General features: G+C 39.2%; 1 protein-coding gene across 1 annotated transcript in view; it reads left to right on the forward strand.

The window, feature by feature from the left end:
* Nucleotides 1-26,158, forward strand: part of PDK3 (pyruvate dehydrogenase kinase 3) — a 54,810-nt gene that overhangs the window by 17,804 nt on the left and 10,848 nt on the right. Inside the window, exons 2-9 of the mRNA XM_058019087.1 lie at nucleotides 813-954; nucleotides 8,133-8,204; nucleotides 15,656-15,840; nucleotides 17,940-18,029; nucleotides 21,245-21,322; nucleotides 23,434-23,510; nucleotides 24,732-24,833; nucleotides 25,439-25,549. Of these exons, the coding sequence (XP_057875070.1) occupies nucleotides 813-954; nucleotides 8,133-8,204; nucleotides 15,656-15,840; nucleotides 17,940-18,029; nucleotides 21,245-21,322; nucleotides 23,434-23,510; nucleotides 24,732-24,833; nucleotides 25,439-25,549 (857 nt within the window). The remainder of the gene's footprint in view (nucleotides 1-812; nucleotides 955-8,132; nucleotides 8,205-15,655; nucleotides 15,841-17,939; nucleotides 18,030-21,244; nucleotides 21,323-23,433; nucleotides 23,511-24,731; nucleotides 24,834-25,438; nucleotides 25,550-26,158) is intronic.

The raw sequence follows: 26,158 nt of genomic DNA on the forward strand, positions 1-26,158 counted from the left end.
AAGATTGCTCTTAGTCATATCAGTCTTTCAATTTGTATGGGATGGCTTCAGAGAATGAATGCTGTTACCACTAGGTCTGCAGGAAGGTATTGTTATTTTGCTGGATCCATTTATTTGTTTTCTGACTGTATGGTTGGGATTTTTGTGTATGTTCTATTTTCAAAATACTAGCCTTGATAAAAATGTGTTTTAAAAGTGAAAGTTAAAGATAATCTTAGCTGAGGCCTTTCCAAATGAGAGTGCTGTGATAAGCTGTGGACTTTCCTTCCAGGTCTCTAGTGAGAATCTTACAGGGCAGTCCTAGGAGGGATGGTGGCCTGTGCTGGTCTCACCAGGTGCTGCTCAAATGTTCAAGTACTAAAGGCTGAAGAACTTGTGGCATGAAACATCAGCAAACTGTTGTCATTTTGTTTTGTCCTTTTGTTTGCACTCCTTACCCTCTCTTAGGTGTGCAGCATTTACTTTTTAAAAGCTCACTTACATACTAAAGTTGTATTGATAAAAGCTAGTATTTTGGGGTCTTATTTCCAGGTAATATCAAGTATTTGATATTTGATGAATTTTATTTATATGATGAGAGATTTTTGTTTATGGGAGAGAAAATGGGATGATGTGCATGGTGGAAGAATGTCAGACAAAAAGGGTTAAACTCAGGAAGGTGAAAGTTTAGAATAGGTCTCATGAATGAGAAGAAAGTGAGTCCTGAAATTGCTTTAAAACTTCTTATTTTCACAAGTGGTTTTTGTTTAAAGCTCCTAACATTAGGAAGTCTGACATTTGATGTGCTGCCATGTTTCCCTTGCCTCTGCCAGGCCGTGACAATGCCTGCGAGAAGACCTCGTACATGTTCCTGCGGAAGGAGCTTCCTGTGCGACTGGCGAACACCATGAGGGAAGTCAATCTGCTGCCTGACAATTTACTCAACAGGCCTTCAGTTGGGCTGGTACAGAGCTGGTAAGTGTAAAAAAAATTGGATTGGAAAGTTATTGTAAAACTAACGCTGTTGGTATTGTTCTGCTTGCAACAGAGGATCATTGAGTTCTGAATCGGTCGGTTTTCTGCCTTGAATTGTTTATAGTGTGTCTTGTCAAATGAAGTTTCGTTTTCTTCTGATGTTGAGTATATACCCTAATGTGGATCCTAGCTAAGGATTTGTAAGTTAGTAAAAACATGCTGTTGTCTCGCAGGTAATTAAAATGAGTCCATAAGAGCAAGCTTTTTAAACATTCCTTACTGTATTGCACTCATGGCTTCTTGAAACAGCTGCTTTTTCTCCTTATTCTTCCTTTGCAAAAACACTGAGAGAAAGTTAAGACCTCATCTGTTTTTCTCACTGCTAAATCTTTAAAAACAACCTGGTGTTCAGTGGAAGTTATGGAATGGGTAAAAAATCTGGTGTGGAATGGGTCAAAATCTGGTGTCATTCAGTAAACAACATTCTCCATTGTAATAATTAGCATGGATGTAAAGTGATTTCAAGCCCTGCTATCTTTTCCACAGTAATTAATTTCTAGCCTAATTGCATGTTTGGTGAGATTTAGAGACTGCTGCCTTGGATGTATAAGCACAAAAAAAATCATTGTTCATGGGTTATTTATTGTTCATTTACCTGTTAATCTTTTCCAAACACTTTTTGTAAAAATATTTTTGCAGTATACAGCAGAAGTCTCTTTGTGAGTAGCAGCTTATTTAACAGTAAAAGCAGCTAATGTTGTAGGCTTGTGTTAAATTCAGTCATAGCCCTTGAGCCAAGAGCTTCTGTGCTGACTGTATGTTGACTGCTGGCTTGGGTCTCTTATTTATCAAGCTTTAGACTTAGAAAATATAAATTAAGATGTATGGAATTGAGTTTGTCTTTGCAAAGTTGCAGTGGATGTCTTGATGACCACTTCAAGTACAGTGATGGAGTGCTTCAAGTGAGTGTAACTGCTGTGGAACCACACAATCACTTTGTGGTTAGGTGGCAGCTTGCAAGGTTTGAAGGCTTGTCTGTCTGTTGGGTGTCACAGGAAGTTGTTATGCTTGTAGAAAAGAGGAGATGATCTGCAGGCCTTCTAGGCTTTTCTAATCTGGTTGAGCTTGTGAGTCTGTCTAATGAAATGTGGACACAGGTGAATGAAGAAAAGGAAATAATTTTTCTGTAGTGACTGCAGCATAATATTTCTATTCCAAATGTCTGTGCTGTGCCTTGTCCTTCTGCCCTTCTGCCCTGCCTCTACAGAGCTAAGCAACATCTGGATCCCTCTGGCAAAGGAGCTGAGTGGGTGTTCAGAGGGGAGGCCCCTTCAGAATTTTTGCTGAAGAGATTTGAGGACTTTTGATGATTTCTATGGCCACAATAGATAATTACTGATAAAAAAAAAAAAGGAAAAAAAGCCGAAAACTCCAAATGAGAAAAAGCAGCAGCATGTGTTATATATTAATGTGATTTGCACCATCACAGCTGCAGACCAGCAGTTGTGTGTTGGACAGGCTAAAACACCAGACTGTGATGTGCTGAAGAAGTTGCAATGGACATCAAGCCCAGAGATGGAAGTTTGAAATCAAAGTGTTTTCTGTAATTTTCTTCTGATTGTGATCTATAGTTAACCAAGAGGTTTTGTGGGAAGGAGTGTCTTCATTGAGATTATGTGAGAATATTTTTATCATCTTATGTCAAAAATAATAAAAGTAATTGTAGCATTTTTCCCCTTGATTCTAAGTGTGGACTTTAAAGAGCTTAGTTCTTATTTTTCTGTTCAGAGGTTTTAAATTGCTTAATTAAACATTTACCTGTAGTTTGTAAGTCCTAATGATAACCCTTGAGAAAAATTTACTTTTAAATTTATCTTTTAAAAAGACCAAACCAAAGGTTTTATTAACTTCAGTGTGAATGACCTTGAGTGTTATGTAGCTCTGTTGATAACAGGTTTTGAAACACATTTATAGGTTCTTAACCTAAAGTTTAGAGATACTATCAGAGTGAGATTCCTGGATTTTATGTAGTAGAAGAAATAAATATAAATTTAGTTGTTCAGCTGTTTTATGAGCTTGTAAAATGAAAAACAAAAACCCTCTTCTTAATGCAGTTCAGAACTACTTCAAGAAAATCTTTTTTGAGGGTCAGATTTCATGATCCTTTGTTTTTGCTCTGCCATAGGTTCAGAAAGCTTGTCAGTTCATTAATAGGCAATCAAAAATCTATTGTACATTTGCCACAAGTTAGAAAAACATTTAATTCCTTACTCACTTTAATATATTCGATAATTTATCTAGTCACAAGCATGTTTGTTTCATTTTTGCTATGATTTTACACTAGAAAACCTATGTTTTTGTGTGCTTTTGGCGAGACTCCAAATTAGCTGGAGCTTTAACATTTGAGTTCCCAATCTATTCATTAATGCCAGCATGCCAAAAATTAATACAAAACGGTCCTAATCTTTAAGATGAGTTTTATTAGACTTTGAATTTAAAGTGGCTCTGTAAATAGAGGAATAAGAAATCAGGCCTGCCTGCAGTGCAGCATGGATCCTTTCCCATCAATCCTCTCTGCTTCCAGCCATCAAATGTTCTGGGTTGCTCAGTTGTCTCACCCTTGGTTCCCTTGGGAGGCAGCCTGGTTTGCTGCTCCCTGCTGCAGGCAAGGCCTGTTCTCTCCCTCTGCCATCCATCTCCATGGCCATGCTGGAGGCACTTTGCTCCCTGTGCTTGGCTGCCAATCTGATTTTACAACTGATGGCTTGATTGCTCTTGGGAAAGGGACTGTTGGTTTTTTCTCCTTCCTTTCTGGGCTCCTCAGCCTGATGTGTGCAGCACTGAGCAAGACCCCTCTCCTTCCTTTGTACTGCTCAGCTACTGTTTCCTGAATAAAGCTGGAATTACCCAGAGAGTGAACTCTGAACAAACCAAAAATAATAATTTCGCATTTCAGTAAAGGCAGAGCATCAGCTCTGTCCCAGTTTGAGGTCATAGCTTAATTTGTGTGTGTCTTTTGCAAGGAGTAGGGAAGGAATAAAGTGACTCTAGACTGAAACACAGTTAATGTGTTTTGGCTGTGCACTGCAGTGATTCCAAACAGCAGGCAGATCAACAATCAGCACCTTGTTTTCAGCTTCTAAAATCAATGGGCAGCTTGCTTGGCCCAAAGAAGTGGGCTTGTTTTTGGCCAGCTTTGAGAGGGAGCAATAGCTAAAGTGCAGGTAGGATATTGAATATATAGCAGAATTGTTTAATTCTGGGTACAGTTACTAATGTGATGAGGGAAAATAGTTACAATAAAACCTTACAGTGGATAAGGTTAGAGATTATAAAATATCAAAAGTAAACGTGAGGTTTGCAGACTATGATACTCAGTTATATGTAAAATTCTCTCCTTTTTTTAGCCCTGAACAAATTTCTCTATTTTTTTCTAGTGCTTTTCCTTAGAAAATGCTATAAATTTCCATTCCTCTCTTGGGAAAGACCCATTAGAGAAATATGTACAGTTTAGGGATTAATAATTGGATTTTTTTCTATTTTCTACACTGAGACTATGTTAGCAAGATTGTGTTACCATGGAGATTTGTTTTATCATTTCAGTGCTTTGGTATTAAAATGATGGTAAAGGAAAATCTTAGTGAAATACACATCAGGAAAAAAGCAGAAGTATCTTGCATGATTTTTTTAAGAAAAGAAAACCCAGAACTGACATTATGGGCCTTTGCAGTGCTTTCATGTATGAAATGTGCCATTCTAAAATTATTGCATTTGGCAGACTAGCAAGAATTCAATCTACATAGCAGTAATTAACAGAATAACAAGGCAAAGGGGTGCTTGAAACCAAGAGCTTGCCCAATGAATTGTAGTGGATTGTGATAAAAAATTAAACACCAGAAAGACAATATGTTTGAAGGGCATGGACTTTGATTTCTGCTTTTGATGACTCACCAAATATAGCAAAATAAACTGACATTCTCTTTTTCTCATATATGCTGAATTTTTTTTTTAAAGTTTGTATTCTCAATACTTGTATTGATATATTAATGATACCGTAGTTCATGCATTATTCTGGTACTTTTTTGTTCTTTCTGGCTGGTAGTTGTATGTGAACTATGCTTAAACATCACAAGGTCTTGCTTTTTTTTTTGCTTTACAAATCCTGTAGTTACTGTCTTCATTTATCCCTCTCTGCACCTACAATTCAAATTCAAACAAAATGCAAGGAAGTAGATGGATTATATGAAAAGGGAATGACATTTTCACACACACTTTTACAGGAATGGACTGTACTGCTGGCTGCTCACCTTCCTCAGAATGTAATGGTGGTAGTGGTCATTAAGACCAGAGTTATGAATTTCCTTTTAAACATATTTTTTCTTAATTTCTAATTTTGAGCTTTTTGGGAGAAGGAGTGGGGGACTGAATTTTGTGTACAAACTGGAAGTCACACCTGTATAAAAGAAAAAGCTGTACAGCATTTGCACCTCTGAGTTTTTATTCAGAGACATAGGACACAAGGTATTACACACCCCAGACTGGGTGATGTACAGTGTGGCACTGAGCAGTGGGTTAGGGTTATTTGACAATAAATTACTTTTTTCTAGCTTGGTTTAATCACGGGCTTGGAAGAAATTTGAGTGACTTTGGTTTGAAGTTCACCTTTTCTTTGAGCTAACTTGCTGGGTTCTGTGCTTTTGCTAATGAACTTGACTTCTAGAGTAGCATTTCCTTTACTTTGGAATCAGAAGGAGAGAACTTTAAAGGAAAAGCATTGCCTGTTTCCCTAATTTCTCCAGTAATGGCAGGCAACCAGTCAAATCCACACAGTACAAAAATCAGGTGTCAGCTGCCTTCAGTACCAGCAGCCTTCATTGCTGTTTTACCCTTGTGTCTGCACAGGATTGCTGTGGTTTGACATTTATGGTAGGAGGTCTGTATTAAAAACAATCTTTGTGTTGCTTCCCAAGTGTGGTGAAGTTTCAGAACCAGGACTTTGATAGTGTTGTACAATGACAGGTGGGGGTTGACGAATGTGTACCTCTATGAGTGAGCATGATCATGATTTCATTGTTGCATGTGAATCAGCCAAGTTCAGTGTGATGGTTGTGAACTGGTGACATTTCTTAGCAGCATAAAATAACATCTTTTAAAATAAGCACTACTAAAGGTGTGAGCTACGTGCCCTTCTTGTGACAAATATTTGAGGGGTTTCTGTAATGGTTCCTGGTATTTGCAGGAGGGCACAGATGCACCGAGGGACAGGAGCTGCTGTTCCTGTGCTGACCATGGGGAAAATGTCAGTGTCCCTGAGGAATGTCACACTGACCTATGGCTGAAGCTTGAAATGGGGCTGGACCAAGTGGCATGTGGTTCTGGAGGGAGTCACACAGACAACAGTGCTGGCCCAAGCTTCACTGTAGCTTGAAGATGCAGGATGAAGTTTCATAGCCTTCTTAAGCTGGTCTTAACATAGAACTGCTACCAAAAGAGCTTATGCATAGGTCATTCTGTTGAGCTGACCTAATCTAGTGGGTAGCTGCTACTGAGAAGGGAAAGGCTTGGTTGTGTGTTTTGCTTTTCCCTTGTGTAGCCTCTGTGGTTACTTTTTCTCTCTTGTGTTAGCTTCAGCTGTTTAAACCTTTCAATTAGTTGTTTTCATGTGCAAGAAAGGTTTGTTTAGTTTTTCTTCTGTCTATTTCACCTCTGCTGGGAGTTGGAGCTGTTGACACACATGTGATTACCATCTGATTAGTGTTGATGCTGTAGTTGGAGTGGCAGTGTTTACCTGTGACGGTGTTCACAGGGGTCTAGGGATGAGGGAAGAGATGAGAATGTTGACTCCATGTTTCAGAAGGCTTGATTTATTATTTTATTATATATATTATATTAAAACTATATTAAAATAATAGAAGAAAGGATTTCATCAGAAGGCTAGCTAAGAATAGAATAGGAATGAATAAAAAAGGCTTGTGACAGAGACAGTCCAGACAGCTGGACTGTGATTGCCCATTAATTAGAAACAACCACATGAGACCAATCACAGATGCACCAGTTGCATTCCATAGCAGCAGATAATCAATGTTTACATTTTGTTCCTGAGGCCTCTCAGCTTCTCAGGAGAAAAAAAATTCGTAAAGAAAGGATTTTTCACAAAATATGTCTGTGACACTTAACCAGGAGTGAAGGGAGGGTAATGTACAAACCCTGCCTTTTATGTGTGTGATTGATTCCTTGTGTGGTTTACTCAGGAAACAGGTCCTGGTTCTGTGGTCCCTAAAGCTCCACGTGAGCTGAATGTGTCTGTATGTGCTCCAGGGGCGATGGCTGGTGCTGGGCACAGAGCTGTGTGTAAGTGGCACATTTGTCCTGGTGGTGCCAGTGTCCTGCAGAGCAGGCTGGCCACCTTCATGTTGAGGGTTCTGCTTTGGGTCCTGTGTGGAACCTCCGGGGCTCTGAGCCTCAGTAATCTCCTGTGAACCCAAGGTCTGAGCAGGAGAGAGCTGTGTTGGGTAAGAGGGGTTTTTGTGAAACCAAGGATTGTGTCACACAGAGGAGCAGTGGGAGTGTGTGAATGGGTGTGCTCCCCTGGAGAGCTCTGGTAAGACCAGCTTGGTGCAGTCCTGTTATTGTGCCTTTTGGGGAGTGTTCCTCTGAGCTTGCTTTTGAAAGAAAACTTGGATTGCTGTCTGAGGAATATGGGAGAAAACTAACATCAGTGTAGAGTAGATGAGTGGAAAAATCAAAATACAGGGGCAAACTACCCGAAATTACACATGTACCTGTGGAGAGATTTTGCTCCTGTTAACTCCAGTTTCATTTATATAGCAATTTTCCTGAATTGCAAACTGTAAGGTCATAAGTAATACTTTTTCACTTAATATATTGTAGTTGCTTTCTTTCCCTTTGTTGCAGCATCCCACTTACTTTAAATCCTTAAAGAGAACTGTGTACTGTGCATCTGTTACTTTTACGTGACCCTGAAGTCTTAGAACTAAAGAAATTCAAAAGTATTTTATGTTTAATTATCTTTTTTATGTATTTTATGTATTTTTATGAAATTAAAAAGTATTTTATGTTTATTTCTCTTTTTATAATTTTTGCTTATTTCAGGTACATGCAGAGTATTTTATGTTTAAGTATTTTAATTCTCTTTCTATAATTTTCACTTATTTTAGGTACATGCAGAGTTTCCTTGAGCTTTTAGAATATGAAAATAAAAGTCCTGAGGATCCTCATGTTCTGGATGAGTGAGTAACTTATTTTTCCTAACAGTTCATTTTCAGATAATCTGTCTCAAATACCAAGTGGTTTTGTACTCTAGGAAAACAGTTACCTTAATTGTAAGTTAGAATGTGTATGGCAAAAGCTAAAATTGTAATCTAGAGTAGAATGTAGGTATCTTAAGTGCTTTTGAACAGTATATTTTGTAGTTATGCAGATTGGTAGTTTAAGAAATGGCATGAAATGCTTCCTTCAAGACTGTATTGAGAAAACAACATGGATAGGAGACTATACTTGCATATCAGATACTTAAGAGTAAAATGTCATTTTAGTATACATTGAGCTTAGTGCTCTACTGTAAATAAAGTATGCTAATACATGAATGGTTTGAGATTCTTTTCAGTTTGAAAGCATTCTGATGTGTCAGTCATTGTTTTTATCTAAAAGCTTTTTTAATGGACTTCAATTAGTGTTGTTCACCTACCTCACTGAGTAACATTACTTGAAAAGAAAGGAAAACTTAGCCAATTTTCTTTATCAACAAAATAACATTGAAATTGCCATTAGAATGTTTCCTTGAAGTGTGTATGCATAAAACAGAGAAGAACCCCTCATGTGAGAACAGCAGGTGAAACATATGCATCAGAGACTTGAAAACAAAACAACTAAAACACAAATACACACACACTCATACAGACACTTGTCCATTACTAGGGTCTGCAGTTACCCTGTACCTATAGCAGTCAGCTTTGTTTCAGGATATTACTTCTTGCAGGGGTTTTGTTCCATTAATTAACTTTCTTAGGGTAGTTTGTCTTTTGGATTTCTTTTTAAGCTCTGAAATCGTTCATGATCAAGCAGTGCTTTAAAGAGAGTTTCATCAAATGCCTTGCTCTGTTTGTGCACCATGCAGCCTGTGTTGTGCAAAAATGGTGTTTTACCTTCAGCAAACTTCATATACACACATTGTGTTGTTACACTAGGTTAAATAAGGGCTTTGGGAGGTGCTGCATTTCAAATGTTGTGCACTTTTGGTTGTGAGAATGTTACCTGAGATCTTGACGCTTCAGCTTTTGTGTTTCAACCAGTACATGTAGAAGAAGCTCAGGTGCAGGAATACAAAGTTCCCTGCATGGCAGAGCTGTAGAAGGAGCTGTATGGATTAAAGACTGGCTGAATTGTAGTGCTATTGAACAAGGGGAAAGTAAGCATTTACTCAGAGTGAGTACCATTTACTCATTCTGGATACTGCCTCTTAAGAAATTAAAACACTCATGGGCAGTACTGATGTGAAAGGAACAAGATTTAGAGACTTGGATAGTTCCACCTCTGAATGATGCTGAAGGCATTTGTCTAGGCTGGCAAAAACAGATACTGGAGACGCTGGAAGTCTGCCTGTGCCAAAAAGTAAGGTCACTGTAATAAGGAATAATGGGTTGCTCTAAGTGAAGAACTGGAGAATTAAAAAAATGTCTGGTTTTTATTAAAGTTGAGAATGTGTGCAGGGCAAAAAGTAAAGACTGTAATATTAATGAGAACAGATTGAAGGCTGTAGAGCATCCATTTTAAAAGCTTTTATAAATAGATTAGATAGATTTAGTGACATTCTAGGTGTGCTTATTCTGTAGAGGATAAATCAAATCAGTTTTTTAACCACCTCTAGCTGTCACATTTTGTGATTCTGTATTTACATCATCAGCATGTTTGCTGATGACACAGGAATTTCTGTTTGTGACTAGTTTATCAGCAGGCTTTCCTTTATGGGGTTAAGTTACCAAAACTTAGGTGTCTGTTGCCCTTTGAGATGGCATGAGCTGTCCTAAACACCTGAGTGAGCTTGGCAAAGGTAACACAGGTCCTTTTAATCCTGTCATGTCCAGGATGTGTGGGCTGAGGTTGTGGTTTTGTAACTTCTGAAACCATCTTTCAGTATTTAGGTAGCTAAATTTCAGCTTTTTATGAACTTCAGAGGTTCAAGGTAGATCACAGTATAATAAATAAAGGCTGATGAGTAGTTCTCTTGGAGATCTAGTTGAGAGTCTCATAATTAACACATCAATTATCTGATTCTACCATATGGATATGGCAGTCCTGATACTGTTTCATGGCAACTGCAAATATTGTTTGCAATGCTCTAAATGAGTATGAGAACAAATATCTCATAATGAAGCAAATATCAATATCATTCAGGATAACTGTTTGTTAAAAGCTTTGAAATCTTGCACTTATTGTATGCTGTGTAATTAAGTACATAAAATAAGTATGCATGGAAATTATTGCTAAACTTCACCTGTTGAGGTGAAGTTCAGCTAGGGTCTTTGACAATAAGACCTGTCTTCTGTACCACATCTGACCTTTGAAAAGACATTAAAACTGTATTATCTGATTAAAAAGCAGATTTGTTCTTTTTGGCAGTATTGGATAGACTAAGATTAGACAGTCAGATTTACTTTCCTGCTCTGGATGTCATCTATTCCTAAGTTACTGAAGCCTATGCCATTTAATTGCATATTGAGCTGTAATTAGACTTTTAAAATATTCTTTACAAACTATGTCTTTCAAAAATACTCTTAACTATGTCCATATTTATCTTAGGATTATACAGATAAATCTGACAAATTTCTCAACTCCTGTGTCAGTATTCCATGTTGCTGCTACCTAGCCATATCCTAATTTCACGTCTTGTGGTCAGAAGCCCATCAGTATGGTCAGAAAGTATCAGGAATGCTGCTTTTCACTGGGGAAAATCTCCACATTTCTGAGTTAATTTAAGTTTGCATAGAAGTTTTCTGTTCTCTTCTGATTGCATATATCATTACATATGGAATTGGAGCCTTTATCTAGGACTTTTAAGTCCTAGAAGACACTTTAAGTGTCTTTAGGGATGCATTAATTGGAATAGTTCTTTTCTTTAACCAGATTGATTGGCTTAAAGAAAAACCTGGCAGATGATAAGGTATGTCTGGTCCTTTGGACCAAAGCCCCTTTTGCAGGCAGTAGCTGTGGGGAATCTGAGTACCAAGAGCAGCCTGTGAGGGGTTGGAGCAGCTCCATCTCTTGGCTCCTTTCCACTGTCCTGTTCCTGTGTGGAACAGGCTCTAGAACACCTCATTTTACATGTTAATGTTACAGGGTATATGGCCTATAGTACAGAAGACCCAGCCTTGCATCCTTTGGTCACTGAATGCCCATCCTTGTCCAAGGATATCAGGTGATTTAGGCATTTCATGATGGCCGCCATCCCTTCTCCCTTAACTGGTGTCACAGGATGATGTGAATCTTGCCTGGGTGGAAGTGCCTTTGTTCCAGTGCCATCCCAGCAGCTTCTGTTTGGAGCTGAACATCATCCATGCCTGTCCACCTCAGACACTCAAAAACATGAAGAATAACAGGGCAGTTGATTTTTAGAAATTTAAGAGTGCCTTGTTGGACTTCCTGTCAGCTGAGGTGAACATTTCTCTTCTGGCTAATCAGGGTAACAGTAGCAGAGGAGAGAAGGGGAGCTAAACTGATCATTCAAGGAGGTTGGATATCCACAGATGTGCTCTATCAATGTTGGCAGTAGTTCTTCAATTACTGCTTTCTAAAATGGTGCAATGCTTTTATCAGTTGAACAGAAAACTGTCCCCTGATTATCTGTGGTTTTATCACTGCTTGTCTGGATAGCCTGCTGTGGTGTTCTGAGTTTGGGCTCTCTTTCTGGGGAAACCATTTTCTGTATTAATGTTATGGTACTATAGATGTCATCCATGTACTGGCACAGCTGTGTGTGAGGCCACACAGTGAGTGAACTGGGAAATGGATGTAGTGGAAGAGTAGCCCCCTGAGCTCTGTGCTCCCTAAAATGTTGGTGTGGCCAGCAAAGGCAGCAGTGCCCCTGCAATGGAGAGGGTGAGAGGTTATAGGAGTTGGTGCAGAGACTAAAGCTGATTGTCAGAGCAGCCCAACTCCTCTCTGCTCCTACTGTATGAATTGGGATGTAGATGGATGTTCATGAGTTTTATCTTTTTGTGAATGTTGGACAAAATCCTTTGAAGAGATTTTTTTCCATTAGCATTGTTCTAATGAAGCATTTCACAAGTGTTTCAGTTTCTCTGTTGCCTTCTGTTGGTTAGCAAACCTTATGAAGCCCCAGTGCAGCATTGCCACATTGCTGTCACTGTCAGTAGTATGGGCATTTGTAAAATGGTAGGTTACTTTTACCTTTTTGATAACACAGATATCTTTTTTAGCTGTAGAAGGGTCAGGTGGAAGTTTTTCTGCAGTCCTGCCAAACAGTGTGATAACAGGAGCCCTAAGATAAGGTGTCCACGCTTGGTGAAGGGTGCAGGCCAGCAGAAGTGTTGGGAATTTCCCAAGATGTCACTGTCCAGTAAACACACAGGTTTAAGCTGTGTTTCAACAATTGAAGGGTTTGTAAAACACACTGTTCACATGTGCTCTCAAAGGACATTAAGTGCAGCCTCTACACCCCCGAGTTTGCTGGTTTTTCTCTTTGTGGCCCTCTCAAGGGAGGGTGTGTGGGGGAGTGTCCTGGGGCTGGCAGCCACCGCGGCCCTCAGCTGCCAGCGTGTCTGAGATAACGTGCACAAGGAACTTGGTAAACAAGAACCTTCCTCTCTGCAGAGTTCAGTTAAAATAGTGGCTCTGGAAGCAGTTTGAGCTAAGTAAATACTGGAGTACATCTGATTAAGGAGGTGCCGTTTTGTTACTTTTAGGTAAAGTGAAATGCTGCTTTAATTAGTTTTGAACTTTGGAAGTAAATATACTTTCTAGTAGAGAAATCTTTCAGAGTGTGAACTTTTACCTCTTTCTTGTAATACTCAGCTGCCAGTTAGCACTGATTCAAAAAAGAGCAGCCATTGAGAAAAACCTCAGACCATTGCATTTGTTGCATTTAAAAGGATTTTTACTCTACTCATCACTTTTGTGTTTTTCATGTTTCAGGTAATATTATCCATAAAAGACACTAAAAAATTCCCTTTATCTTCATATTGACTTTCTTATGCTTGTTTTCTTGTACTGTAGTGATGGATCAAAACAGTATAATATATATAGGTTATTAGGAAGTTAATTAATGAATGCCACAACAGAAGCTATTTCTTCTATTTTGCAGAATTTTTTAGCCTTCATTTATTTAACACCTGTGGTAATGCTTTAAGTATTCTTTTGTTAAGGCAGAAACCACTGAAGCTCACTGAACTAAAGTAGCTTCTGATTAATAATTTCTCATTTGTTGAACCAACTGCATTATTTATTCTTTGTGGTTTTGAAAATACACAGATTTGTGGACAGAAAATGTAATTGGTAAAAAAAATTTCAGAGCTGTTCTGGAGTATTCCTAGTTAATCCCATAAACAGTTTAAAATTCCTTGATACGGTGTCCCACAGTTTGAGTACAGTAAAAGCTTTGTGGCCTTTGGGAGTGTAGCAGGTAGAGGGACTGTAAGGAATGAGTGTTAAGGTTGAGGAGGTGTATTCTGATTTCTGCTCTGCCACTTTGAGATTTGCCTGTATTCCTCTTGTGTTTGTTCCTTTAAAAACATCTGCTTAGTAGAAACATGAGTGAACTCATTTATCTTGGAAGATGGACCAGGAACTCTCATATCAGTGCAATAATCAGGCATTCCTTTTTTATATATTTTGTTTTATGCTGACTAAGCTTCAGCTATGATTTTGCTGGTCTGCAGCAGATAAACCTAAGCCCTTTGCCCTTTGGCATGCTCTGTGCATTGAAGCACTTTTGTAGTGGGATATCAGTGAACAATTTGCCCTCTTGGCATCAGGTATATATTTTGGATAGTGGAGGTATTTAAAAACAAATAGCAGAGCAAACAACAGTCAGGAGAGTGTTGTCAGTTGTGTTTCAGATGTGACTGTAAACATTGCTTCCAGCTCTGCTCTTTGCTAGGGCCTTGTTGCTCAGAGACAGAGCAGCAGCACAAGTACAGCAGGCACCAGGCTCTGACATCCCCTCTCAGAGGTAACACATCCCACAGAGCCAGGACTCAATAAACACATAAAGTCTATAAACCTTTTAAGCATTCAGTGTTCTAAACTGCCCAGTCAGCAAGACTGGTAAGTAAGAGAACAGTCATTCTGTACTGTGATAGTATTTAGAATGGAGAATTAGGCAGATAAAACTTCCTCTTTTTTATGCAACAGAGTAGTGTTGAAAGAGTGCTGAACTGTTTGTTAACACACAGGCAAAAATTGCTAGCTAGACTTAGGATCAGGAAAAAACTAGTAAAAAGGGATCCTACATTCCTTTGCAGGTGGCAGTGTAGGGTGGGAGAAATTATTTTAAAAGTGTATCACTTGTTAAAAATGGTATAAAAAAATTACTGTCTTGACTAAGTGGTGCTGAAAAGGAAGAAAAGATCTTACTTATATGTGGTGACCAATAACTGGTCCTTTTTACTTTTTGTGGTCTTTGTTCTTTCCCTTGCTCATTTGCAGGGGGATTGGATTAGATGACCTTTCAATGATTTCTGTGATTCTTTCATTAGCAGGTGTATAGTCTACTTCTGATAAAAATAAAATACATTTATTTTCAGTATTTGTTATAAATCTACAAAGAATATTCTATTGATTTTTTTGAAAGCTGTACTCTCTGTAGAGTTGCAGATGCAGGCATAGTTTAAGAAGTGTTCCAGCTCTGCTTTCTTTGGAAAGCTGCATTTCACCGTTTGTACTTTCTATAACAGCATTATATAAACACTGTGGTGTTAACATTAATTTAGTATTGGAGAATGTAGCAGAATTAAGTAGTACTGCTTTTCCATGTTTCCTCTTTAGAAAGCTATTAATAATTGATATTTCAAGTATGTACGGGTTTGCATATGGGGGGAAAAAGGATGAGCACATTGAAGATCACAGGTGTTGAGCAGCGTTGGCAGGAGAAACAGGAATCCTGCGAGCTGTTTCAAAGGAGATGCTTGTTAAAAGCAATGCGAGTGTTCTCTAAAAGCTGCCGGGCTCCGGACGAGAGCTCCGTTGTATTCGCTCTGCCATCCAGTGGTGGCAGAGGAAACTGAGCAGGACTCACACAATTACCTGTCCTGAGATTCTAACTTAGCCCCGGAGATGGAAGGTGAAGGAAATGCATTCAGAATTCACTGCATGGGTTGAGGCGTTGGGAAGAAAACGCACATTTTTCTAAGGAAATAATAAAGGGTGGTCAATTTTTTTTTTTTCCTGAGTTTCCTTTCCAGTCTCTCAGCTACTGTTAGGGGTTGCAGGGGATGAGAGTTATGGTGGTGCATATGATTGTGGTGAAAGAGAATCTGTGTGCTGCAGACAATGCAGGGTGAGCAAATATTTCTTTTTAAATAGGCTTGTTTAGGTACTATATTTTTGTATTTTCCCTCTGATATTTGTTACTGACTGGGAGGCATAGTAAACAGATAATATGGTTATGCTGTTGTTGAGTTTAATTATATTTCTAACCATCTATTTCTAATTTTGTTTCCTCCAGCTTTTTAGATGTTTTAATTAAAGTCAGGAACAGACACAATGACGTGGTTCCAACCATGGCACAAGGGGTGATTGAGTACAAGGAAAAGTATGGCTTTGATCCATTTGTTAGCAGTAACATCCAGTATTTCCTAGATAGATTCTACACCAACCGCATCTCTTTCCGTATGCTTATTAACCAGCACAGTAAGTAATTGCTTTTCTCTTCCTTGGAAACTCAGTTATTGCTTGTAAACCTGAAGATGAAGCTTTGTTTTGTATTTTTTTTTTCCTTACTCATGACTATTTTGTGCTAATTGTGGCAAAAGAGATACTGGCAGCTGGTTAGTTTGGTACTTTGCAAGGATCAGAAATGAATCCAAAACACCAGTGTGCTTTCTTTTAGAGCTGTCAGTCTTTGTTAGTGTGGCTGTTGCTTTTTAGTCTCACTGGCTGAGATGGCTTGTGAAGTGATCCATAAAGTATTTTTAGGGAGTAGTAGAGTAGCTGTATCTTCCTGCTCACAAAGCTTTCAACATAGTTTGTAGAGCTCATTTATTTCATAATGAAATGCAAAGATGCCATACATTTTGAATAGGTTAAGTACTATACCTCCTGTTTTTTCCAGCAAGTTATCTAGACTTTCTTGCCTTCTAAAGAGGTTTGAGTATTTCTAACTGAAGTGTTAAATTATATCTTGTCTTCCCTTACTTCCTATTTCTTATTTATGGATAAATACTGGAATTAGCCATCCTTTGTCAACAGATTCTGTTTCATTTGTTGTTACTAATAAACTCACTTTTTTATATTCATATTACAGAGTGAAGGGAGTTACTTGCACAGCTCCTATTAACCAGCATGTGCAACCATGCAGAAAGTGATCTGTGTGAAGTTAAGGACAGTCTTCTGATCTGCTTTAGTGTGTCTTGTGCCTTTTAGCTCTAGAGCTTCATTCTCTGCTCAGTGTTTTGCTCTTCTGAGCTCTTAGAAATTGTTGTATGCTGCAGACAATGCAGATGCTGGAGTATGAGGTGTTTTACTATAAGTTGTGTGTCTTTTCAGTAACCTTTCATGTGACTAACAAATGCCTTGCTGTGTGTGTAGAGATAACTTGGATGTGGCAAAGCATAGAAAATGAGATAAATATACAGCTTTTTCTTTGCTTGCACCTGGGCAGAGGAGTGACAGACATAAAACCAAGTTAAAAGGTTTTCAAAGAAGAATCCTAGCAATAGAGTACAAACATTGTCTTAATATAATTCTTGGGCTGAGTGCTACTGTATTTTGCAGTAATCCCAAAATATTAAATTTGATTCATTGAACTGAACTAGCTTTTCCTATGGATCCTCCTCTTTAACTGGTTGGAGCTTAAAACTGCTTGTAGATGCTTGAAGTTTAGTTAACCTTGTATAATGTCTGTGTGTTAGCAGTGTTAGTGGTCTGTCTGTGATGGCAAGTATTCATCTTGAAGCACTGAAGAAAAAGATAATTGGAAAGCAGAATGCAAATCCAGGTTTTTGCATGGTTTGCATTTCTGTTCCCACATTCCTGGCAGACTGTTTGTTTCCTGCAGAACTGTTCTGCAGGACACAGAGCCTGGGTGTGAGCTTGCTGTGCCCAGGGTAGAAAAGCTTTCAGAGCTAGACTTCTGCTCACCTCATGCTGCACCTGCTTCATGTCAGACCTCACTAACTTGCTAAAATGGCAGAACATCACTCCTGAAATAAAGTACAAAACCTTTCTACTTCTTTGGGAGTTTTCTTTAAAGTCTTGGTGAAGGGTCTGGTGAGTAGCAGACCCTTGCACAGAGAGGGAGTGGGGATCATACTGCTGAGATCCAGGGAGTGGAGTGAGGGAGACCTCTGTGCCAGCTGTGAAATTGCAGCTTAGGTGAGTGTAAAAGGCTTCTGATGATGCCTTACAGTTCCACAGCCCTTTGTACTGTAATGTTTTCATTGTTGTGAGTGCTTCTGTTCTGACATACCAGTATGGATGGAGAGTTTTACATTTTAATTTTATCTAATTTTTTATAATCTGCTTTGAAATGCAGGTTTTCACCTTAACCCTCCCACATCATGAATTCTGTTTTAACTAGTCTTGACTGTAAAATCTGAAAATAAAAAAAAGGGAGGGAAGATGAGAAGTTAGACAAGTTGTCTTCTTAAGCGAGAATTCTGGAAATTTGCTGGAGTATCTTTTTACAAAATGATGCAATATCCAGTAAATCTCAGATGCCATCAGATTCCAACTTTCTGGCCTGCATCAAGGGTAATAAATAATTTACTACCATTTCTTTTTTGTTTTAGCACTTCTGTTTGGTGGAGATATTAATCCTGCTCATCCCAAGCATATTGGAAGTATTGATCCTAATTGTGATGTGGCAGAGGTGGTTAAAGGTAAGATGAAGTTAAGATTAATTAGATTAAAAAAGATTAAGATAACCCCCTAATTTAAAATATTCAGAAATATTTTGTTGAGATAAAAGAAACTGAAGGTGATTTAAATCCATTTCTTCTTATTTTATTAAATGAAAGTTCTGCTCCCAATAAACCCCTGGGCTTATTGAGACTTTCTAATGTCTTCGTTATTGAGAGGAGAGAAGCTTTTGTTTTGTTAACAGAACTAAGAACACTATTTGATTTTTAATAGCTTTAATCTGTGCTTTGAAATATCAGATGAAGTGTCTAAATGTTTTGTTAAACTTTAGATGTTTTCTTCCTGAAATACTTCGAAGCAGGTTCCCAGGTACTGCTTTTGTATCACGTTCTGGTATTACAGAAAGCTAAGAGTAAGTGAAATTTCAATTTTGTTTAGTTAGGCCTTTTAGTAAAATGTCCTCAGGTGTGCAGATATCCCAGTGAAACTCCACATTGCTCTGTCACCTGGTCACACAGAGCCTGTTCTGTCTCCTGCAGAGGACATGGATGTGATGGCACAGTCACACTGCAGCTCCTGCTTGCTCTGGGTTGTGAACGTTTACCTGCTCTCAGAATGTTAGCAGGGAGGCATGAGGCAATGCCTCCTGCTTCAGGAACATCTCCATGGAGGGTTCACACTCTGGGTGTGTCTGTTTGCAAATGCAGGTCCTGCTGTAGGAGAGAATTCCAGGGTCTGTCCTTTGCTGCTGTTTGTGCAGCTGCAAAGAGGGGTAGAATGTGTTTTTCCCCTTCACTTTCTCTCAGCCTTTGGTGAAGTGAGAGGGAAACCTTTCTTACCTTAGTCTGACCTGCATGATAGCTCACTTTGTAATGCTTTTTACAGCTCTCTTACAGCTTTTTTTCTACCCCTTCTTAGCTCCTAAGGTGGCCTTTTCCATCAGTGTTTTTCTTTTGATTGACCTTATTGTACTTTGGCCTCAGCACTTTATATGTTACAGCCATGTTGTTTATTTAGCTTTGCCTTCTAATAGCAATATTTGAATCAATTTTGATCATCAGATTCACAGTTGCCTTTGACAGGGGAGTGCACAGTGTCAGAAGGTGCTAAGTCCAGTTTTCAAACAAGTAGCTGAAATAGATCATCCACAACACTGACCAGTGTCCAGTGTTGCCTTTCAGAGAAACCAAATGGCCTTAAAGACAGGGGCTGTATAGTCCTGTCAAGGTGATTGAGGCCTTTTCTGTGTAGAATTGGTGGAAGGATTAATTTATGCTCTGCTGTGCTAGCCTCCAAATGTCCTGGTTCACAGGCAGCATTCCGAGCAGTATATCAGTTAAAATGTTGCTTTTGGTACTGTATGTTGCAGTTATAAGCCCTTTGTGCCTTTCACACAATGTAGAAATGATTTAAACAGCCACATCTTGCTTCAAGCAGCTGCACCAAGTGCTGTGTCTGTGCTGCCTGAGGTGGCTCTGTCTTGCTGACTGTCCTGCAGTGAGACTTTTGAGCTGACAGTGAATTCAGGTTTTTTTCTGGAGCCACTCACAGGATTTTAGATTTAGATCTCTCACTGCTATTGCTACTTAATCTCTACCCACACCATGAAGCATGCTTTGAACTTCACAGCCTCTTCAGTCATAGGACTCTGCCAGAGAGCTGGCTTTTAGAGGAAGATGAAATGTTAGACTGCACTTAAGTGTTTGACCCAGATTTGCTAAGAAAAGAATGAGAAATCTTTAAAATACAGAATTACAGAATGGGTCAGGTTGGAAGGGAGCACAGCAAATCCTGTTGTCCAACCTCCCTCCCTGCTCAAGCAGGGCAATCCCAGAGCACAAGGCACAGGATTATACCCAGGTCATTCTTGAACATCTCCAGTGAAGGAGATTCCAAACTCTCTCTGGGCAATCTGTGCCTGTGCTCATTCCCTGCAGAGGAAAGAAATCCTTTCTCATGTTCAGGTGGAACTTCCTGTGCATCAGTTTCTGCCTCTGGTCCTATTGCTCAGCATCACAGAAAAGAGCCTCCAAAAGGCTCCATCCTCTTGGCAGCTCCCCTGCAGATACTTTTAAACAGTGATGGGCTTCCCTCAATTGTCTCTTCTCAAGGATGAGCAGGCCCAGCTCCCTCAGACTTTCCTCATAAGAGAGATGTTCCAGTCTCTTCATCCTTGTTTCCCTTCACTGGACCTGCTCCAGAAATCTCTGTCTGTCTTGTCCTGAGGAGCCCAGAGCTGGGCCCAGCCCTCCAGACAGGCCTCACTGGGCTGGGTGGAGGGGCAGGATCACCTCCCTGCCCTGCTGTCCCTAATGCACCCCAGGATCCCCTTGGCCCTCTTGGCCCCAGGGCACTGCTGGCTCATGGACAGCTCATTGTCCATGGGAGCCCAGGCCCTTCTCTGCAGAGCTGCTTTCCAGCAGGGCACCCCCAGCCTGTGCTGCTGCCTGGGCTGGTCCTTCCCCAGTGCAGGGCCCTGCATTTGCCTTGTCTGAACTCCAGACCCTTCCTCTGCCCCTCTCTCCAGCCTGTCAGGCCCTTCTGAAGGGCTGCCCAGCTCTGGGGGTATTGGCCACTCCTGCCAGCTCTGGCTCTGCAGGGAGCTCACTGAGGAGGCCTCTGCCCCAAGTCACTGATGGATAAGTTAAACAATATTGCCTGCTATTGAACCTTAGGGGGCACCTCTAGTGACAAAGGGTAACTTACACTTTCTGACTGTGTTTCAACAATACATAAAGCCTGACTTGGCTTTGGGGGTGTCATTTTTGGTTCAGTGGGAAGAAATGAAGAATCTTCTCCAACTTTTCTCCAAGAGACCTTGAAAATTAAGTATTGTAAATAGTATTTTGTTTGGAGAATCTGAATTTGTGGCTGTAATGTCATCCTTTTTTATTTTAGATGGAAAGAACAAGTATTAAACTGTGATTAGGAAATAAAAAATAAGTAGATTTTATGGTCAGCCTAAGATTGCATCCTTCTGGTTTTAAAGCACTGAACAAAGAAGAAAAATGGCTTCTCTCCAGTACTGTGCTTTTCTTTGTAGAGCTTTAGATAGAGTTTTCCCTTTCCTGACAACTGGGCTATGAATGTAGAGAGAAAAAGGGATTAGATTTCAGCTTCATCCTTGCAAACTGGTGCTCAAAGTGAGTGTTCTGTTTGTGGTCCTTCACAGGGAGGGTGGACACTGCTGGTCACTAGATTTTGATAAATCAGTGTTTGTTCTGTTGTTTTGTAGATGCTTATGAAACAGCTAAGATGTTATGTGAACAGTACTATACAGTGGCACCTGATCTGGAAGTTGAAGAATTCAATGGTAATTATGAAATTAATTTAACTGATGTGTGTAAGAAAATGCATTTCTGGTATCTGTGATTCTTAGTTTTGTTATTTAATTGTAAGTTATAATTTGAGCTATGCAGTTACTTTTGTTCTAATGTGTCTATGTGGGCACCTGTACTGTAGTTTATCATCATGATGTGCACTTCTTTGTGCTGAAAGCAGAGCTTTATCTGCTAAATTCACTACCACTTTAAAGAAAATAAACCAAGACTCCTCATAACTGGGTAGGAAACATGCCTGCCTTCTCATCTTCTAGCAGAGCTGAAACTTGTTTTATTCTGAAATGTGCTTTTAAACCCATGAATTCCACTGGCACTCTCAACACAGTAGTGAGCCCTTCTGTGTAAGATGGCAAAATTGGGAATTTTATTAGGTAGTCTGTGCTTTAAATCCTGTCATAAACCTCTCACATGGAAATCTGTTTCAAGTTGATTGCAGAAATGATAATTGGATGACACCAAACTGATGAGACAGGCTGGGTCAGCATATTGGCTGCTTTTTGTTCATTATTTTATTGACAAAAGGGAGCTGTTTTTTTTTTTTTTTTTATTTTAAAAAATTTCCTGAGTGATCCTCTCCCAGATTTTGGACAGCAGCCAAACATAAGACTGAGATGGTTCCAAACTTCAGCAGAAGAATTGCAAAAGTCTCAGAAATAGGTAACACTCAGTGGGAGAGTGTGATACTTGGAATGTGTGTTGCTCACAGTACCACTGAGCAGTGTAGAAATATTTCCCTACACAGTGTCAGCAGTGATGCATTGCCACCCATCTCTCCCAAAAACAAAGGACCCAACCTTCCCTTTTTAAACTGAGTGATTCTGCAGATAAAAGTACTGAGTGTTGCAGCAGAGGAATCAATCAATGCAAAATTCATCCGAAGGCATAAGTAAAAAGATCCAGCAGTAGAGAAAGCAAGCTGCTGAAGCTAAAAAAAAAAAAAGTGAAAAAAGAATTACGTGTTTCCTTTAAATCAGCTTCTTATCAATATGAGGAAAGCAGCTTTGCAAATTACCTTGCAAGAGCAACAATGACTCATTTTCTATCTCTGTGCCTCAGACAAGTGTGAGTCAGTTTGCCTTGGTTTCAGTGAAGCGTAAGGGAATGGGAGTATGGACAGACAAAAATAACAGAATAAAATACCAAGTTGCCTTGCAGAGCATTGTTTTGGTCTTCTCCTTTTCCTAGGAGTTTTCATTACCATGTTTCTTAAAATAATGGCTGGGATTGTTACCAGCCCTCAGTGCCAAAAGGAATGAAGTTGACTCCGGTCATGTTCTTTGTGCATATTTAAATCTTCCTGGAATTTGTGAAGCAGACAGTTTGAGACTTCCCTTCAGTCTGAACTGCTGCTCAGTCTGACTCTCTGTAACTGCATAATTTAATGCCAGTAGATACTTGAATGTTCAGGGATGACTTCATCTTCAGCCCCAAAAGTGGAATGTATTAAATGCAGCTGTATTATTTCCTGCCCAGTCAATCAATGAGCACTCTGGCATTCAGACCTGTGCCAAGCCATACCCCTCTGCTGGAACACTCACAGTGGGACAGCAGTGGACAGACAGTTCAGGGATGGGTTGGAATATGGAAACTGAGATATTGTTTGAAGTATAATTGAAACTTTTTGTGAATACTTTTATTTTGTGTGTTTTAATGAAGGGAAAACATGTAGTTGATTTTAAAATATTTAAACAGTGGGTATTTCTTTACGAATCTTTCTGTGCAGCAAATATTGTGCTTAAATAGTATGTGAGCATGTGAAAGTTTCCTACTTAAGTAGGAATTTTTCTTGGTTAGTGTACATTGTTGTAGGAAACCAACTATTGCTTAGTGAAGTTTTGTATATAAACAAGGTCTGCTGACTGGATGGATTTGAAGATCATAATAATAATGTGTTCTTTAAGGTGATAGCAGTGACTAAAATTTATGGTTTTACTTCATGGAACTAATTTTGCCCTGGGAAAAGTAGAACATGCTTACATACTTGTCTGTGCCTACATGTTTGTGTTATTCTGGTAAACAGCAATGCTACAAAATACTGTTCTGAAGAAACATTATTTGATGTTTTTATTTCTCTTTTTTTTAGCTAAAGCTCCAAACAAGCCTATTCAAGTAGTCTATGTACCTTCTCATTTGTTTCATATGTTATTTGAATTATTCAAGGTAGGTTGCACTTGCTAATATTTGGGGGGGGGGGGGGGGGGGGGGTTTGTGACCCTGTTACTGTTGAAATTGTGATTCCTTTCAGTTACAGCTCTTAAGTATTATTTCAGTTTTCCTTTCTTAAACTTATTCTTAAGTTTCAAACACTGTTCAGTTGTTTAAAAGCCAGACTTAAACCTCTCTCTTATCACCCTGTGTACTTAAAAACTGCCTGATTTCCCACTTCTCCTGTTGTGCTTTTGTAGCTTTTTTGATTAACTTAGAACACTCATGACAGTCTGGGTTTGCAGTGATGGAATATTCATAACATTGTAGTTTTTATGAGCTTGCTTCTTTATTGCGTATTTGAGGACTAGGATCAGTGATCCCAACCTATTTGAGGTTAGGATCACTGTCTTTATTGTGAAAACAGGCCCTGTATCTTTATATAGTGTAGGTGACATGCTTTGTTCTGGTTTTATGTTTTCTGAATAATTGGAACAAGAGTGCAAATGGAACATGTGAGAGCTGCTATATCATTTGAAAGAAGAGAGGAGGTCTCTAGGTGGTGCAGCTGGGCACCAGAAATCGAGAGGAAAACTTGTATTTGGCCAGAAACTTCTTCCGAGTACTGTTTTTTGGGGTTTGATTTCTGAAATTTGTCAACTCTGTTCATTGAAGTCTTCTCCCATTTTGTCATTTGTAACATTAGTTTTGGAGCAGAACAGATGAGAATTTGTACAGTACACGTGAGTATGTTTTTGGTCCAAGTTGTGAAACAGGCTGAAGCCAGTAAGTTGTAGCTGTAAGAACTGAGACTGGCACTGGAAACTCTTAACATGAAGTCAGATTGACAGATGGTAACTTGCACATGACCCAGGCTGAGAAAATCAAAACTAGCCTTTTGTGGTGAATGTCACTGTTGGTGTGGTGATGATGGAGGTGAAGGATGTTCTCATCCTGTGGATATATTTACTTGATTTCACACAGGACCAAAAAAAAAAAAAGTCTTGCTTTCTTTTTTCTGACTTTATCAAATAAATAAAAGGTATGTATAATAAGTTGTAATGTAAAAATTTAACTGGGCAATTCATTGAATTTGTGTTAATACAGGCTTTTCTATCTTCTACACAACTGTAGGACAGAGTAGATGCTACTAAATAAGTTCAAGTTCTAACCTGTCAGAAAAACCTTATATGTTAAAGTTAGAATCAAAGAGACTGTGTTTTCTTTTATCTTCAGAATTCAATGAGAGCCACAGTGGAATTGCATGAAGGTAAGAAAGAAGCCTACCCATCGATCAAAACCTTAGTCACTTTGGGGAAAGAAGATCTGTCTATTAAGGTAAATGCCTAAAAACAATACACATTGCAAACCTGCTAGGTTTAGAGTAGAATGACTTTTAATTTGAAAAAGCAAATTCATTATTGTATCATCTGCTTCATATTCATGAGAACAGAATGTTTTCAGTTGGGAGGGACCTACAAGGAGCATCTTGTCCAACTGCCTGACCACTTCAGGGCTCACCAGTAGCCAAAGCACATTTCTTAGGGGCAGTGTCCAAGTGCATCGTGGTCACTGACAGACCTGGGCCATTGGCCATCTCTCCAGGAAACCTGTTCTGCTTTTTCACTGCCTTTCCCAAACAGAAATGCTTCCTGATGTCCACTCTAAACCTCCCCTGATTGCAGCTTTGAACTGTTCCCACATGTCCCATCACTGGATCCAGGGAGATGGGATCAGCACCTCCCTGCCAGTTCCCCTCCTCAGGAAGCTGTAGACAATGGCAAGGTCACTCCCAGCCTGCTTTTCTCCAAACCAGACAGCCCCAAAGTTCCTAACTGCTCCTCTAGTTAATTCCTAAAGTAATTTAGATAATGCTTTCTTGATGTTTCGTGGATTTTTTTTCAGAACCTAATGTTTAAAACTCTTCAATTTTCATTCCTCAGATAAGTGACAAAGGTGGAGGTGTACCTCTAAGAAAAATAGACAGATTGTTTAACTACATGTACTCAACAGCACCCAGGCCCAGTCTGGAGCCCTCAAGGGCTGTGCCTTTGGTAAGCAATTGCAATATGTATTTAAATGTCCCTTTGCAATACTCTGATTTTACAGTACAGCAATATGTATTTAAATGTCCCTTTACAATACTCTGATTGGCCTTCACTGCAGTCTGCTGGATCAGGTTTTCCATTGAGGAAGGAAATGCTTTATCATTAGCAAGTCTTTCCAGGTAGAACAGGAGAAAATGAATTCTGTTATCATCACTTAGTCTATGGAATAGAAAATTACTTTGCTTTGTCTTGATATTACGTTCTTGGAAACAAGCATTAAAAAATCTGCACAAGCACAGTATTTTCACCGGTTAATGGGCAGGATCATTAGTGATATATTACTGAGCAGGTGAATGACCTAATGACTTCCTCTTTGATGTATAAATTACTCTTAATCTAAGTTCCCTATCATAAATTGATTAAAAAGCTGGGCCACACTGCTCAGCACTTGAGAAGCACCTTCTGGCAATGCACAAGCTTATACTGAAGCTTGAAGATCATTTTTGTTGAAGTTATGGACTTAAACACATAAAAAAATTCCAAATCCTGCATATGGTATATGAACATATTTGGTATATTCCTATTTAATTGGAAATATCTTCTGTGATACTCCTT

Source organism: Melospiza georgiana, chromosome 2, assembly GCF_028018845.1.
Source record: "Melospiza georgiana isolate bMelGeo1 chromosome 2, bMelGeo1.pri, whole genome shotgun sequence".
Classification (NCBI taxonomy): domain Eukaryota; kingdom Metazoa; phylum Chordata; class Aves; order Passeriformes; family Passerellidae; genus Melospiza; species Melospiza georgiana.